At 43.9% G+C, this 16,000-nt stretch overlaps 4 protein-coding genes across 4 annotated transcripts; 2 read left to right on the top strand and 2 right to left on the bottom strand.

Moving 5' to 3' along the window:
• The first annotated feature begins 1,577 nt into the window (after positions 1-1,577).
• Positions 1,578-2,595, top strand: BYT42DRAFT_569908 (uncharacterized protein). Its single transcript, XM_051568334.1, has 2 exons — positions 1,578-1,770; positions 1,844-2,595. Exons 1-2 carry the CDS (start codon positions 1,612-1,614, stop codon positions 2,384-2,386), a joined length of 702 nt encoding a protein of 233 aa, XP_051424101.1. The 5' UTR covers positions 1,578-1,611; the 3' UTR covers positions 2,387-2,595.
• Positions 2,596-3,642: 1,047 nt separating this feature from the next.
• Positions 3,643-4,874, bottom strand: BYT42DRAFT_593699 (heme oxygenase-domain-containing protein; the record flags this gene model as incomplete). The annotated part of the gene is made up of 6 exons (XM_051570720.1): positions 3,643-3,872; positions 3,952-4,134; positions 4,200-4,364; positions 4,432-4,529; positions 4,595-4,666; positions 4,735-4,874. 6 exons carry the CDS (start codon positions 4,872-4,874, stop codon positions 3,643-3,645), a joined length of 888 nt encoding a protein of 295 aa, XP_051424100.1.
• Positions 4,875-7,339: 2,465 nt separating this feature from the next.
• Positions 7,340-8,884, top strand: BYT42DRAFT_546056 (uncharacterized protein; the record flags this gene model as incomplete). The annotated part of the gene is made up of 4 exons (XM_051565853.1): positions 7,340-7,455; positions 8,478-8,523; positions 8,627-8,672; positions 8,733-8,884. The coding sequence occupies 4 exons, from the start codon at positions 7,340-7,342 to the stop codon at positions 8,882-8,884; spliced, it is 360 nt and encodes a 119-aa protein (XP_051424099.1).
• Positions 8,885-9,865: 981 nt separating this feature from the next.
• Positions 9,866-14,793, bottom strand: BYT42DRAFT_614026 (thiamine diphosphate-binding protein; the record flags this gene model as incomplete). The annotated part of the gene is made up of 2 exons (XM_051571802.1): positions 9,866-12,151; positions 12,229-14,793. 2 exons carry the CDS (start codon positions 14,791-14,793, stop codon positions 9,866-9,868), a joined length of 4,851 nt encoding a protein of 1,616 aa, XP_051424098.1.
• Positions 14,794-16,000: the final 1,207 nt, after the last annotated feature.

Genomic DNA, 16,000 nt, shown 5'->3' with positions numbered 1-16,000 from the left:
AATCTAATTAGCTACTGTCTTGCATTGTGAGCGATGATTAATCTGTAACTGGAACATACTGTGAAAACACATAAGGAGACAGTACTCGCAATAAGCATTTGTAGCCATGTTCACCTTTAGCGTCATGGTATATTACGAGCTGCAGTTTATGCTCAGTCAAATGCATAACAGTCGATCGGACCTTTAGCGGATATCGGCTGCCAAAGCAAATATCATAAACAGCATTATCCAGTCTTTGTTGTGGTCTTTTGTTAACTGTGACATGCATTGATAAAATCCAACTAATTATAGCTCATTCACAGCAGTACAGTATTTTTACTTCTCGGCTGCAGTTGATTCCCAACTTCAAAGAAAATCAAATGCTCAGCCATATGATACTGCAACATGAACCCTTAAAACCGCAGGGGATCATCAGAAAATAGATCCTACGCAGTATTTGCACTTAAACTACAATATTTCTCACATATTGATTGTCATGACATACAACTTGCTACAAAATGTTCGCAGGTCCATTGGAGGTGATAATTATTCCAAAGACTCTTCCAGAAGCAAACATGACGGCAGACAAAAACGAATTTGCGCGATTTTCGGAATCTTCATTGCATAAGCCTAGGTGAACAAATACAAGAAAAAAATTACGGAACAAGATATGCAATGGCCCCTCTTTCTTTTTCCTTTTTCTGGTCGCTTCTGATCTATAAGGATGGTGCGTGATCCAAATTGAGCAATTTTAAACATCCAAATTCCCAAACTCGGAAACTCAAGAGAATAAAAGTGTGCATAATACAAAAGTACGATAGCATAGCTGAGCCAAAATCGAAATCACCGTATGGTAAATATAGTGCCCTTTTGCTGGACCATGGAGCCTAAATGCTGCATAACACACCAGCATGGCTCGACGATTTTACGGTTTTGCAGTGCAAACAAAAGCAGACGCACCTAAAAGAATATATTAGAACCTTTGTCAGTGAAATAATCAAATTATAATAAGCTTCAAATTTGCAATGACGAGTTTGTATGTATTCAAAGAGAAATATAGCCACAAGTAGAAGGATTGTTTCGGTCTGTATTTACAAACCCTTATGGTATACCTCTTTTCATAACGATGGATTTTTATACAATGCGACATTCATGGTACGCCTCCTATATGATGAGCATAGAATAGCCATCTTATGTAACCGTGTCTTGGCGTGCATAGTCTACGGATGGTCGTTACAGAATTCGGATAGCTGAATATCTGTTTTCCGCTTTTGTGAGTCCAGGGATTTCTGTTGATTCTTGGTCAAATTTCATTTTAAATGCTTGGATTGTCCATTTGCATATTATCAAGTGCTTGAAACTGGTAAAATGATGACAACACCCCTGGCCCTGTCGCGGTAAAAAGGAAAAAGAAAAAGAAAGAAAAAAAAAACCTCCTTTAACTATTCTCTCCCCCCTTACGTACTTTCCGTTACGAGACGGTGCTTTGGCATTCCATTTATTAATCAAGTGCTCTGTGCCACGTAATCCCTGCATCAATTAAAGCAAAGCTCATCTGCGGGGCGGTTTTCTTTTTTTTTTTTTGTTTCCTTCTGTGTGTCTTCTTCCATTTTTTTCTCTTTCTCTTTTACTATGCCAGAAACACTTCCATTGCTATCGTTGATCGATGTTCAAGGATGGCCTAAAGCCAATATTGAATCTTTTGCGGAAGAACTACTAAGGCTGTATGATCACCGTGCAGCGACAATAAAAACAGAAGTATTTATACCCCAAAAGCCGATAATTAGAAAGGTAATCTTTTTCAGTTACAATCATGGATAAAACTTTGGATCCGAGGATTTAATTATGAATGTCTTCTTCGCAGGACGATACATGTACATTACCCAGCTCTGTATACGAACCACTGTCGAATGAAAAGAGCCAAGATAGGAAACCCAGTTGTCGCTTGCCAGATGATCCGCTATCCAGATTTCTTAACAGTGCCATCAATGATCCATGCTTTGTCATGGATTACAATCCCAATGACGACGTTCGTACCACCAAGTTTACAACACAGTCATGCATATCATCACCCACTGTCAAAGATAGTGAATCACTCGGAGAGACGCTCAACTCTGGCCATCGGCAACAAAGAAATATATTGAGGAAATCATCTGCTTTTTTCCGGCAACGAGTAACACGCTTGAAGCTGAAGAGCTCTTTGACTATACTTGAAGATGCACCACACACGATGGACGAGTCTACAGGCCCAACACACTATCGTAACTCGATGCCAGCAAGCAAAGTGTATAGTGTCAACCATTCTAGCGCACAATGGCCACACCACGGAAGGCGAAGTTCCGTTCCTGTAGTGCACAAAAAGAACAAAAAGCGTCGATCATTTTTAAACCATTTCTTATCAAAGTAACGAAAGCGCAGGAGCAAAGCAAGTGTACTACTGAATATTTACGCTAAATAAGCCAACCCTAAGCCTATCATGAACAGTAAAAGCTAAGTTAAAAAATATTGATTTGTATACTCCAGCACGTTGTTGAATCCACGGTCCCCGCAGCCACTTGTATGTTTGGATGTCCATTTTTGTGGGGTTTCAATTATCAGAAGCTTGGCTTAGACGGCTAAAAATTACATATGTGTTCGTTTGTCTTGAATTTCCATGCAAGGAAAAAGTATAGATTTTATAGGGCTTTGATGACCGTCACCTTGGCGCCTAATAGGGAAATAGTCGACTTTGAAATGCTAACATGCCCTTCCTGACAAAGAGCCGTATGTCTTTGCGGTTACTTTACTTCTAATTGATGGTGTGCAGGATGACTGGAATAAAGTGTTGGACAATATAAATGACGAAAAATAGTCAAAAATAGTACCATATGCTTGTAATCAGGTAATGAACAAATCACTTACTCGTCAGCCAAGGAAAAGACGTCATCATGCCCCAAATAATGTGTTTTTAAGGGTCCAATGGAATACGTTTTTGGCTTCATTGATTTACGACAAATCCTTTCGATTGAATAATTCTTAGCTTTCACTTCACCGGCATCCTTTTTCGCAAACATGATTAGTTCATTTTAGTACAGTACAGCAAGATCCGGTTTCTTTTTGGTATGGATGAATTATCCCTTTTCAACCTCTCAGATTACCATGAATTTATGTAATGACGAAGAGCACTGCATTGCTGCTCACCATGACCAGTGAATTTTGACACACGTGGAATCGAAACGGTTTCATGGCATGGAAATGAACTTGCAAATCATCTCCGCAAATTCAGGTTAATGTCTCACCTGTTGAACGTAGGGGATGGACGGACCCCGCATTTTGGGTTTTCTTTATTACTTTGTCATTTTTTTTTCTCATCCTTCCAGCATAATACAGCTTTAGTTGATTAAGCAAGCAAACTACACAATGGCTTTCTTACTCTTCCCGCACACTTTCTTTCACTTAAGAAAAAAATAATAGAAGCGTTTAGTGCCATAGGATTTATTAGTTTTCCGCATATTATAAGAACCGACAATAGACAAAATAAATAGAGATGAAATGAGTGGTGAATCCATTCAAGAGGTTTTTAAGTTTCATACAGTTGGGTAGAAGTCGACCTCAACAAGAGTCTCCCCTTTTTCGGAATGATGTTGCCTTGATTGTATGGTATGCATGAAAGAGTTTGTGAAGTTAAGCGTTGCGGACATAGCGCTGGTAGGCAATGAGACCAACAGAGGCGACTGCAATACCGGCCGAAGCCACATAAAGTGGATTTGCCAACCATGTAGAAACGGTGGGCTTAGTGACATCGTCCGTGATCATGGTTGGCTTGAGTTGCTTGGCATCGGAAATCGCTTGAATTTCGTCAAATACCGCAATATTCAGTTCAAAAGAACGAATAGCTTCGGCAACAATCATTGCTGAAATTGAAGATATCAATATCACGCCAGGTAGACCCACCGACGAAAACAGCACCATGTGCCCAAAAAAAAAACTGACCTTTGGTGCGAGAATTCACCTGTAGCGTATCGAGCCTTTCGCGATACAATGTCTTGAACTGATTATGGTTGCCAATGTTATTGAACTGGTAAAAATGGAGACCATCCTCCGAATCCCAGGAGGCATCATCCTTTTCAAGGTTGAGCACATGTTTCTTCAAACGTCTCGCCAAGATTTGTCCACCTAACCATGAAAATGAAGTTCAGTTTTTGAAGGGCAATACATACACAGCATTTGAAATATCCTACCGCTCAAATCTCCCAAATAGCGGGAATAGCTGTGAGCGACGAGAAGGAGCGGATCGACACTGCAGGCAGCTTCCAATGACTGCACATAAGCCTTCACAGCCGGTGTCATCGAGAGAGGCGAGGTTAATTCAGGGAGACGCTCCTTGCCGTAGTAAAATTCGAGATCTAGAATAGTATCCAGTGAGAAAACAAGATTGCAACCATTATTGTGATCAGTGACCTCATGACATACCATTCAATAAAGCTTGCTCTCGCTCCAATTCAGTAGGAAAACAAATGTTTTGCAGGACAGGATGATTCTTGTGGCTACGCAACAAACGCTCCATGGTGCTACGTCACAAGTACGTCTATTAGTAAAAGCCGCCTATCGCCACCTGCAACATAGATCCAGTTACCTGTAGATAAAGTAAAGTGAAGAAATATACTGTCCATATTCGTCCTTGGTAATGTCGCCTTTGAGAAATTTCCTATGATATGATGCTGGACCGTCAGTCAACTGATCATCTGGACCAAGGGCAAATGATCCAAAGGTTACTTTGTGAACACACTGCTTTCGGCAGCTCGGTGAACCACCTTGGTTCCTTCTCTCATGGCCGAAGCAAGTTCGGGGTTTTCAAGGATAGGATCATCCTGTGCAGCCATACTCTTCTTTGAGACCAACGTATAATGACTCATGATGCTCTTCATTAATCCATCACCGTGGATAGCACTGTCATCTACGAAACAGGGTTTTTTTCAGCAAAAGATGCAAAGCTCACTAAACGATCCATATTTACCATAAACGTTACGCACAAAGGGTTCGTTTGAATGAGCAGTGAACATGTCTTCCATATCATCCTTGGCACGGCTGTTGAAAGGGCAATCGCGATCACCTAAAAGTTCCCCACATTAATGAAGTGTTCCTCATACATTACACTTTAAACAGTATATACCACTGCTAAAAGTGGGACTAATACGAAAAGAAAAGAGTCAATACGAATTGATAGCGAGAATACAATAGCATGGGCCAATATATACCATTGAGAGAGCTGCTCTGGGAGGCTCTTTTGTTGCGGTTCCTCGTGCAAGAAAGGGCATTTACCTGCGGACGAGGAAGAAGTTGAAGTGGCACAGGTCTGCTTGTCGCTCATAGTCAGTAAAAATCAATGGAACCAAAAAAAAAGAAAACAAAGAAATAGAGCTGAGAGTTGAGAGCAAGAAAAAAGAGGGGAGAACAGTAATTACGCGGAATTTTCTGCCGCGAGTTATTTTTTATCAGATTTTTTGTGCATCTTATCAGATTTTTGCTTGTCACGCTGCCGCGATCTCCGCGCAATAACGGTGAGGATTTCAAATTTGAAGCCCACCATTTGCACGATCTGATAATGAAATGGCTTTATTTTTCTCAGCTCAGTTTTTGCTGCTTCCGCGCTTTTTTCTCTTGCGAATATCCGAATTTTTTTTTTATTTTTTTTTTTACTCGCGACCTTTTTTCGAAACCACTTGATCTATTGTAGCTTAATAAATACATCCCTCGATGATCACTTGATCGCTGCTAGGCTGACCTATACTTCATTTGCGTATTGATCCTATTCGATTCTGCTTGGAGTGTTTATAACACTGGGCGCCCTATCTTCAGGTTACAAAGTCCGTTAAACACCATGGAATCAGATGAATTCCAGCGGACAATCAAAAAATAAACGTAAACCCCACAACTACCGACATGGGTCCCAGTTGGATCCCATGGATTGCCGAATGATCATACAACGTTCTTTCAATGACTGAAAATGGCATCACAAGATAGGGAATATGGATGCCAAGGGGACAGTGAACCACTGAAAGTGTCCTTGTAAACTAAAGGAAAGCAACCCAGTGATGCGGCAATTAGAGTATTTTGTGTCACAATATGATCACCAGTGATACGCCGTAAAATGACACCATTTTCCACAAACACGAACAGGGCGGACATGTTGCAGTCATTGGAGAACAGCTGCAACAGCTGAATTCATTATTTGCGCGACCGTGTTCATAGGCCGGATGATATTACTGGCTTCTCTGGACTTGTTGTCTGGCAGCTGGCGCATTATGATGATGAGCAGTTTTACAACCTCCTGTAGTACTGTTGTCTAGAAACGAAGCGTTCATTAGTAAACAAACAAATAACGATTTCGATCTCTATGACGTGAACTGTGATGGAATAAATATTTATTGTATTCAGTCCTTTTTCAATTATCTGCCTTTTTTCGGCCGGCCCATTTACTTTGGCGTAACCGACCGCTTTGACGTCGCTTTGGACATCAAATGAAAATGACCGTACTGCGAATGAGCAAAGCGTTTTTTTTTAAATGAAGTGGCATAGTCCACACGGACGGTAAACCCACTATCTATTTTATTATTCAACCGATAAAAAAGACGAGAAAAAAAAAGAATAATAAAAGGCAAAAACTTTTTTTTTCATTTTACATTTGTTTGGGCGATTAAAAAGCAAGCCTACCGACATACCTTCCAACAGTGAGCACGCTGATGGCTAGTCAGGTGCCCAAAGGGAAGAGCCGGCGGGAACCAAAAAATCCTCTTCAAAGGTGGCCAATCCTTATCATTAGAAGATGGTTTTCGGATTTTTATGCCATACCCGAATGCACTACCAAAAATCGGAGCGTTCATCCTTACCAGAAACCACCAGCCTAGCAGCCTCTGATTCCGAACTGGCACAAAGAGAAAAAAGAATGAGAAAGAACGCCCTCTTTCTATATGTTTTTGAAAAATTGTTCGAGGACCTCCGATTGTGACCTTGTTCTTGACTGCAATGCACCTCATTGACTTGATTCTCGCAACAAAACTCGCGAATTTCAGCATCTCGCACTTCTTTCGATAAGCCATGTAAAGAGGGACTGCGCCATGTCGCTCATGCTGTCATCAACAACCAATGTTCACTACAGTTCCTCTATAGGTGCAGTATAAACTATGATTGACTCCTGATTGCGACATGCTTCAGACTTTACACGTACTCTATTTTATCTTGTTGTATGCCGGGAAGTTTCCCTACCTTTGCCCTGCCCCTTTGTGTCAATTTTGTTTTTGAACCGTGTATTCAATATTGCTATGTCAATAAACGTTCACATATTACTCCACGAAACCAAGAGTACCAGTCGCAGTGTGTCATGTTGCAATGGCAACAGAACACAAAGAGCGCAATCACCAAGGTCGATGCGAGCACATTTGAGCAGGTCCGCGGAAAGGATATTCTGGACTACGTCAAAGCTAACCCTATAGATATGTAAGCGATTTAAACACGCACCAGCGCAGTAACAGCACGTATAGCTTGGTTCTCCATTTGCGATGTGCTGTTTCTTCACGTAAACTTATGATCTGCAGACCAGTGTTATCTCCTCTTGAAAAATTTGAGTTCTCCTTCTCCGCTTCCCTGCACAATAACGAAGTTGGGCCGTTTGTGCGTTGGAATCAATGAATGAATCTTGGCAAGGCACTCAAAGTCATCGCTCGAGTCTGGAATAACTTCCTGGAAATTTCAACCATCACTCTTATTATACGTTGTATGCTAAATAAAATTTGTTTTGGGAATTAACCGATTTAGGCATCAACTTAAAGGCATCCCAAGGTGATTCCAAAATCGAGCGGTGACTGTACGCTTCAGCAATGAAGAAATAGACTCAAGCATGGCGATAGTGAGCTCAGCCATACGGGCGATGCGTATTTGTTCCGTGCGATGATATAAAATGATACTTATTCTCTGACAGTGTTTTATAATCGCATCTGGATTTGTTTGTTAACGTTGAGCTACAAAATGGGACTACAAGCAAGCTTTGGAACTACAAATTGTAAAAGAAATATCTTATAACTAATGTCCCGCGGATCTGTTGGATTCAATATAGACTGCTGCTACATCGATTAATCTACTGCTACAGTAACCACACGCTGCTTCTAATTTGTGTCTAATCGCTGCTTATGGCATAAAATATTGCAGTTCGAGCCATTTCCACTTGAAATCGGAAAGAATAGCTGCCGGTCGCACAAACACGTCAAAGAATCAAATTAGACTTCCCGATTAAGACGAGTCTCTTCACCATCATGGGCAAATCCTAACAGATAACATCCGCGAGTTAACCTTGGTACATCTTGAATCATTGTGATGACCTGCTGTAAGGCTTTCAATTAACACTTAGCTCCGATATCTACGAAAAAAAAAAAATTAAGTGTCATTTGCGGCGATCCCCTCTAGCATAGCTTCTGTTTTGGTGGTTGGGAAAACAAGATAATCTTACAGACGGCTTTGTCTAGGGGAGGCCGATGCGAAATTCGCTTGACTGATGTTGCAAATTGGAAGGTAAAGTAGGACAAGAATGGTTAGCCCGGATATTAATAGAGCTAGGTACCAGGTATGGGCGTCTGGCATCGGGCCTATGTTATTCATCGCCCGATGGTTGCAGGATAATTTCGGATTCAACCCTTTCGTTTTTAACCTGGACCAAAATCGTAAGTCTGACCCTTGGTGAATGTATAGAGCTAGTAAATTAATATTAATTCAAAAAAAAGGAACCAAAGGCCCTGAAATCAAGGGCTACCTCAGGCGGTCTACTGACCAACAGGATATGCCCATCATTTTCGTTAAGACTAAGTATATTGGCGACTTTGAAGCTCTGATAAAGCTTTACGAGACCGGTGAATTGCAAGAGATGCTTCAATAAATACGTATATGTTTGTGCCAAGATTGAAACTAGCTGGTTTTAAGCATGTGATATGAATTTTTAATTGCATGTAATAAAGTTGTTTGTGGACCACTTGCAAATAGAATATGTACTGTAACTGTTACAGTATTTGATTCAAAAGAAAAAACCCATTTCACCGTAATAAGTGACTGACACGGGCCTTCAATTTTCGCCGCCACAAGATTTCGATGGAGGTGAGGCGACAATTATTACGAGTTGGTACCACAGGGTAAATAAACTTGATTCGTCCGAATCGGTATATCAGTTCTCCTTTCGATGTGGCACGCGTTGTCAAGCAAATATAAACGCTGGTAATTTTCAAAGGCTTTGTCTTCCTTGGGCATGGGAGCATAGTAGTCCATTTCCAGGAGGACATTTTTCAATCGGGGCAGCAGAGTGCTTCACCATACCACATTGGAAGCTGACAGGAAACAGTGGTGACCACGGCCCATGCGACCGCATGTGAGAATGTCCCCAAAGAGAATATTCTTGACTACGTTAAAGATGCACTTGTAGATATGCAAACGGTCAAAACGAGCATCAGCGCAGTAACAGCACTCGTAGCTTGGTTTCTCCATCTGCGATCTGCTATATCCTCGCATAAATTGATTGATTTGCAGGATCGGTGTCATCTTCTCTTGAAAATTGAATTCTCCCTTCTCCGCTTCCCAAAATGATTCCAAATCATTTGTGATATTTTGTTGTGAAAATTCATGACAGTAATATCCTGCATATATTCCAAGCAGCAGCATGACATTTTTCCTTTTGTTTCGTTGTCGCTTTACTCAACGATGCAAAACTTCCCTGTTTCTTTTTGGTCGTATAGATAGATGAACCTTTATTACAAGTAAAAGGATAGGTAAATATGAAAAGGAATACTGTATCAAAATGCAAAAGAAAAAAAAATATTATGTAAAACGGAAAAGAAAAGCAAGAAAGAAGGAAAAAAAAAAAACTTGTCTAAGAGAGATCGTGGAAATCGGTGCCAGTAATGGTCTTCTTCACGTAACCAGCACGGATAACAAAGTCACCGAAAGGTTCACCGGCCTGCCGTTCCAAAGCATATCGTTTGATGATGGGTTTGATCTCGTTCAGGATTTCTTCTTCTCGTAAGCTTTCCTTGTACAACTTGTTCAAACGTTCACCCTTATGGCCGCCACCAAGGTAAACATTGTAAGCACCAGGCGCCTTGCCGACAAACGCCAACTCGGCAAGGTAAGGACGAGCACAACCGTTGGGACAACCTGTCATACGAATGGTAATAGCATCTTCACGAAGACCCGCTTCCTCGATAGCTTGTTCCAAGAGACCCACCAACGTGGGCAAGTAACGTTCAGATTCGGCCATGGCCAGACCACAGGTAGGTAAAGCAACGCAAGCCATGGCGTTCAATCGAAGACCGCTGAAAGCAAGGTTATCCATCTTGTACTTGGCCAAAAGGGCCTTGGTCTTCTCGAGATCGGCTTCGGGGACATTGGCAATGATCAAATGTTGATTCGGCGACAAACGGAATTCACCCTTGTGCCACTTGGCAAGTTCGCGCAAACCGGTCTTGGGCTGGAAATCGGGCCAATCCTTCACCTTACCATTCTCGATAAACATACAGAAATGCCACTTGTCATCCACACCCTTGCTCCAACCGTAACGATCGGCGTTATCCTTGAATTCAAACGGACGCGGTTCTTCAAACTTGATACCAGCACGCTTCTCGATTTCCGCCTTGATAAAGTCCAAACCATGGTCGTCGATGGTGTACTTGAAACGAGCATGCTTACGGTTGGTACGGTCACCGTAATCGCGCTGAGTGGTCACCACGGCTTCTGACACAATCACACCCTTGTCAGCAGGAATATAACCGAGCATCGAGGCAGGACGAGGATAAGTCTTCTTGTTACCGTGGGTCATACCCATACCACCACCAATCGTCACGTTATAACCAATCACCTTCTTGGTAGCAGGATCCACAATGGCGATGTAACCAAGATCGTGAGCATAGATATCAACGTCGTTGTTGGGAGGCACAGCAATGACAATCTTGAATTTACGAGGCAAGTAAGTAGGACCGTAGATGGGTTCGTAATCTTGCACAGCATGACCCGCGACCAATTCGTCGGCCAACCAGATTTCGTGATAAGCGTTGGTCTGAGGAGCCAAGTGGACCATGACCTTTTCACTGAATTCTTGAACTTGAGCATGGACCTCGGGAATCTCGGTAATCGGAGTGACCATGATGTTACGGTTCACATCACCACAAGCCGCAAGAGTACTCAGGAGCGAATGGTTGATACCGCGGATGGTGCTACGAAGGTTGCGCTTGAGGATACCGTGAAGTTGGAAAGCCTGACGTGTGGTCAACTTGATAGCACCGTTGGCATACGTATCGGCCAATTCATCCATAGCGAGCCACTGTGCAGGAGTCGACACACCACCGGGCATACGCACACGAATCATGAAACTGTAAGCCTTCTCCAAACCTTGCTTCTTACGTTCTTCACGCAAATCGCGATCATCTTGACCATATGAACCGTGGAATTTCAACAGTTTGCCGTTGATTTCTTGCAAGCAACCCGTCGACTCGTCGGCCAAATCTTCAGCAATGGTACCTCTCAAGTAGTTGGAGTTGATCTTCATTTGGTCATCGGTGAGCTTGGGCACATCGTCTTCGGCACCAACATCCTTCACACCCAAAGCCTTCCAGAGTTCCGGTTGCCAGGTCTGGAAACCGGTTTCGAAACCATCAGCATCCTGATCATCACCCAAGCCAAGTTCGACAAGACGCACAGCACCGAGCGTTTCGAGCTTGGTGTCAAACTGCTTGCCGGGACGATTGTAGAAAACAGCATCTTCTTCACGAGGCCAGTAGTGGCTGTCGCCCAAACCAAAGACGGCATAACGGAGTTCAGCGAGGTTGATATCACCCACAACCAAGCCGTTCAAAGCCTTCCAAAATTCGCGAGAATTGCCCGGCATCTCACCCTGACCGGCCGTCGAACAGACAATGACAAGGTTCGTTTCACCAGCGAGATCCTGGATGTCACCATAATCATCCATAGCCATCCACTTGACTTGAAGACCGCGAGACTTGGCACGAGTGGCAATCTTCTTGGCCAAGGCTTCAGCATTACCGTTGTCGGAACCGAAAAGAACCGTGAGAGGAGGACCGTTCGCACCGCCCAGACCGGCCAACAGATTGGCATAATCTTCGCGAGCCTTGCGTTTCAACTCTTCGTGGCGTTTCTTGACATCCTAGTATGGGGTATAAAAAAATAGCTAAGCAAAAACCATCCATGCTTACTGAGGAATTCTTTTTTCTGTCAACTTACCGATTCCAAGGAGCTCACCAAAAGTTTGGAGATATCAGGCTGTTGGGCAACCAATTGGGAGAAGTGGTTCTCACGCTCCAAGAACTTCTCGAGATCCTTCTTGATACGCTGAGAGTCGAGAGTGAAAGGTTCCTTGCCGGCAGCTTCCAAGGAGGGGTTCCATCGGTAAAGGGGCCACGCACCGTTATCGACACTGATCTTGGTTTCCTTGAGGGTGTCAACAGCACTGTTGTCGGCATTCAACTGAGGCAAAAAGGCAAGCACAATGGAGGGACCTTGGTAAGCATCGGCTTCCATCAACGCGTTGAGCACACCAGTGTAGGAGGAGTAAACAGCCACGGAAGCCACATAGACCGAACCAAAGTTCATAGCATACAAACCAATGTCCTTCTTACGTTGTTCGCGTTCAACCTTGGTAGAATAGGGAATGGTATCGACAATCAACATGTTCACATTTTCACCCGAAGTAATGACATGATGCACACCGGATTGACCAATATCACGAGCCCAGGCATCCGATCCAATAAGCCAGTTGGACTTAACACTCAAGAGATCCTTCTGGGCGAGCACTTCCTTGGCAACGGCCGAGGCATCGGATTGAAGAGCCGCCACCACGGCACTGGCAGCGTCATTGACTTGCTTGGACTGAGCACCGGCCGATTTAACCACGAGCACCCACTGGGACAGAGCCTTGTAAGCATCAGCCGACAAGCCAGCCGAGGTATCCTTGACCGCTTTTTCCACGAAATCGATCAAACGAGCGCGTTGCTGGATCTTGCTCAACAATTTACCGTAGCCGTACTCGGGAGATGCAGTTTCGGGCTTGGTGGTATCGGGAGCCCAGATGGACGCACTGTTGACGGCATTGGCAATTTCGAGACGGTCGGCAAAGACTTGATCGAGCATCTTGATGTAAGGGGTCTCGACGGGCAACTTGCCGGTACCGTTGGCCTGAGGGGTAGAGGAAGCGACTTGAGCACCAGCCGAGGAAGCTTCAAGGGAAGTCCAAGAGGAAGGCACCTGAATCTTGCGAGCTTGGCTGAAAATACCAAAATCACCCTTGGCCACTTGCTGGGCGTCAACAACCACGATCGTAGCTTGCTTGTCAGCGATGGTCTTCTTCACACCGTTGGACAAACCATCCAAGTTATCATTCTGCACAGCCACGAAACCACCTTGAGCAAGAGACCGGATAGCATCGACGGCGGCACCGGTAGTGACATCCAAGAGAACCACAGCCGATGCTTCGGATACAAGCGAAGGCAACAAAGCACCCTTGCGAGAAGAGACACGGAGATGAGAAGCACCATTGACAGTATACAGTTGCACCGTCTTGTTCTGAGCGAGGTTGGCCTGGGCAAAGGAATGGGCCAACTTTTCATCGCCGACAATGATGGCTTGTTTGACGTCGCTGGGTAACACATGCAGAGCTTGCGTAGGTAAAGCATCCACCACGAAACGGCGTTGGAATTCGGATTGCGCCAACATACGGAACACAGCATCGACCATGGCCGGAGTGAAATCACGAGCCTCAACACCATACTGACCACTCACAATTTCCACATCTTCATCCTGAGCGGTCTGGTAGGCAGCGACAACGTCCAAGAAAAGAGGATTCCAGGTGGAGGTGTAATCCTGGGAAGGTTCCAACACAGCGACTCGCTTGACAGAGTTGGGAATCATTTCCAAAAAGTCGGTATCGGACCAAGGACGGTACAATCTGACTTTGAGAACACCGATTTTAGCGTCCGGGTTGGCAATACGGACATGATTCACGGTTTGCTCGGCTACTGTAGCGCCAGCGCCCATAGCAACGACCACATGTTCGGCTTCAGGATGACCAGAGTATTCAAGAGGCAAGTAGTGACGGCCGGTGATGGTGGCAAACTGAACCATGATTTCCTGAATAGCAGCATACACGTTGACGGGTGTCTTGTCAGCCGCCGCCTTGTACTGTAAATAAGCTGTTTGCGCCTGCGCGGGTTCGATGGCCTTGTATGCTTCGAGATCTTCCTTGGAAACAAACTTCAACAAAACCTCCTGATCCACAAGATCCACATTGGTGTACTCATGAGACAGGCGCTTGCTATCGAAGAAATGCAAAATGGGTGTGTTTGTTTTGATAGCCGCAACATGGGCAATCACCGCCAAATCGTGAGCTTCCTGAACCGTGGACGAGCTGAGCAATGCCAAACCACTCTGACGCACCGCCATGACTTTGGAAAAATCGGCAAAAGAAGAGTCGTTCTTGTCGCTTTCGGCCGAGACGTGAATGACCAAGCCTGCTTGAGATCCAGCAAACTTGAACAAGTGAGGAATCGCCGAGATCAATGCATTGGAGGACAATAACGCGGAAGGAAGCGAACGGGTGGCTAAAGCGTCGTGAAGGTGCGAGATCGGATCGTGTGCAGGTGAATGCGAGGATTGGACAGTTGTATTGCCCCAGATATTTTGTGCGGGAGCGGCATGAGCACCCAAAGACCTGTATGCGTAGACATGCTCACTCAATGCTTGAGCTGCCAAAGTAGAACCCGCTTGACCATCGAGAAATCGTGGACTAGACATTATGCAGAGGGGAGGATGAATTTTTTTAAAGAGAGCGAGAGCGAGGGGGGTTGTTTGAATGCTAGTCTAAAATGATGGGATAGTTGAGTTATGTACACACGCTTGGAAAAACTGCAGTGAAATAGAAAGAAGAAGAGAAGAGAAGAGGTAAAGAAAATGATTGATAAGCGATCGCTTTCAAATAATTAAGAGCCATCTTTTTTTTATTCCGTCTTGCCCTTTTAGATCAGGTACCATATCAGTCCTGCTTGCGAACATTGCGTCTTCTAGCACACAATTTCCTCGGACTCTTATTGGTTAATTTAGATTCCGCCATGACTCCGCCAGCAATCTCATCATCGTTTGTCAGATCCACTTCATCCCAATCTATCCAATTATGATAGTTGTGCACTACTCGCAAGCATGCAAGACCGTCAACCGATTTCTTCATAGCACAAGAGTGTCGGAAATGAAATTTATTGGTACCTACATGTCAAAACCGGGGAACAACGTGTTCAATGGAGCCACTAGTTTTTAAGACACATACATAAGACATCATGCAGTAGCCTTGGAGACGACGACAGAAACGACAACTACACATTGCAACGATTCATTCCTTGCACGCGATTCTCCACACATGTTACGTTTTATGAAACAACCGCACCCTCGCTTGGTCGGTCGGATCTCGTCCTCCTCTTTCGGAGCAACAAAAAAAAACTTGTCTGAATGCTCTTGATCGTGAGAAATAAACTTGTTGATTTTGTTTACTACCATCATCCGGACCGGATAACATGATTGTATGCTGAACTGGAAGGATCGCTGAGTGAGCATTGAACATCCAATTTTTAAGTGGGGGAGTCGAGCTTTTTATGCCGCCAAACAAACATATGGCGCCCGTTTTAGAAAGTCAAATAAAATTTTCATAACTCTCTGAATCGAATCCACAGAAAAAGTTGCAAAAATGAAGACGGCAGACGAAGGCGTTGAGAGACTTTCAAAGAAAGGTAAAGCAAAATGAAAAAAAAAAACCTGCTGACCGCTGCAGGTTGACAACAAGCAAAAGAAAACGGCGAACGCCTGAGTTAAAGAAAATAAAATAAAAAATGGACTGTGAAAGCAGAATGTCAAGATGGGGTGTGAATGGTGGTTCAAACAGAACAGAATGTTCAAGTTCAATGCCAACTTTTAGATCCACTTTGGGGAACGCAACTTGTCCGTGTCGGAAATA

The sequence above is a fragment of the Radiomyces spectabilis genome (genome assembly GCF_025331425.1).
Source record: "Radiomyces spectabilis strain NRRL 2753 chromosome Unknown BYT42scaffold_6, whole genome shotgun sequence".
Lineage (NCBI taxonomy): Eukaryota > Fungi > Mucoromycota > Mucoromycetes > Mucorales > Radiomycetaceae > Radiomyces > Radiomyces spectabilis.
Note: the sequence above shows the minus strand (reverse complement) of the source record. Positions and strands in the feature narration are given on the sequence as shown.

Bases quoted from the DNA above. Each gene is read 5' to 3' on its own strand.
- BYT42DRAFT_569908 (XM_051568334.1), top strand. From the start codon at position 1,612: ATGCCAGAAACACTTCCATTGCTATCGTTGATCGATGTTCAAGGATGG. The intron at 1,771-1,843 runs GTAATCTTTTTC...TCTTCTTCGCAG, and splicing joins AAAAGCCGATAATTAGAAAG to GACGATACATGTACATTACC.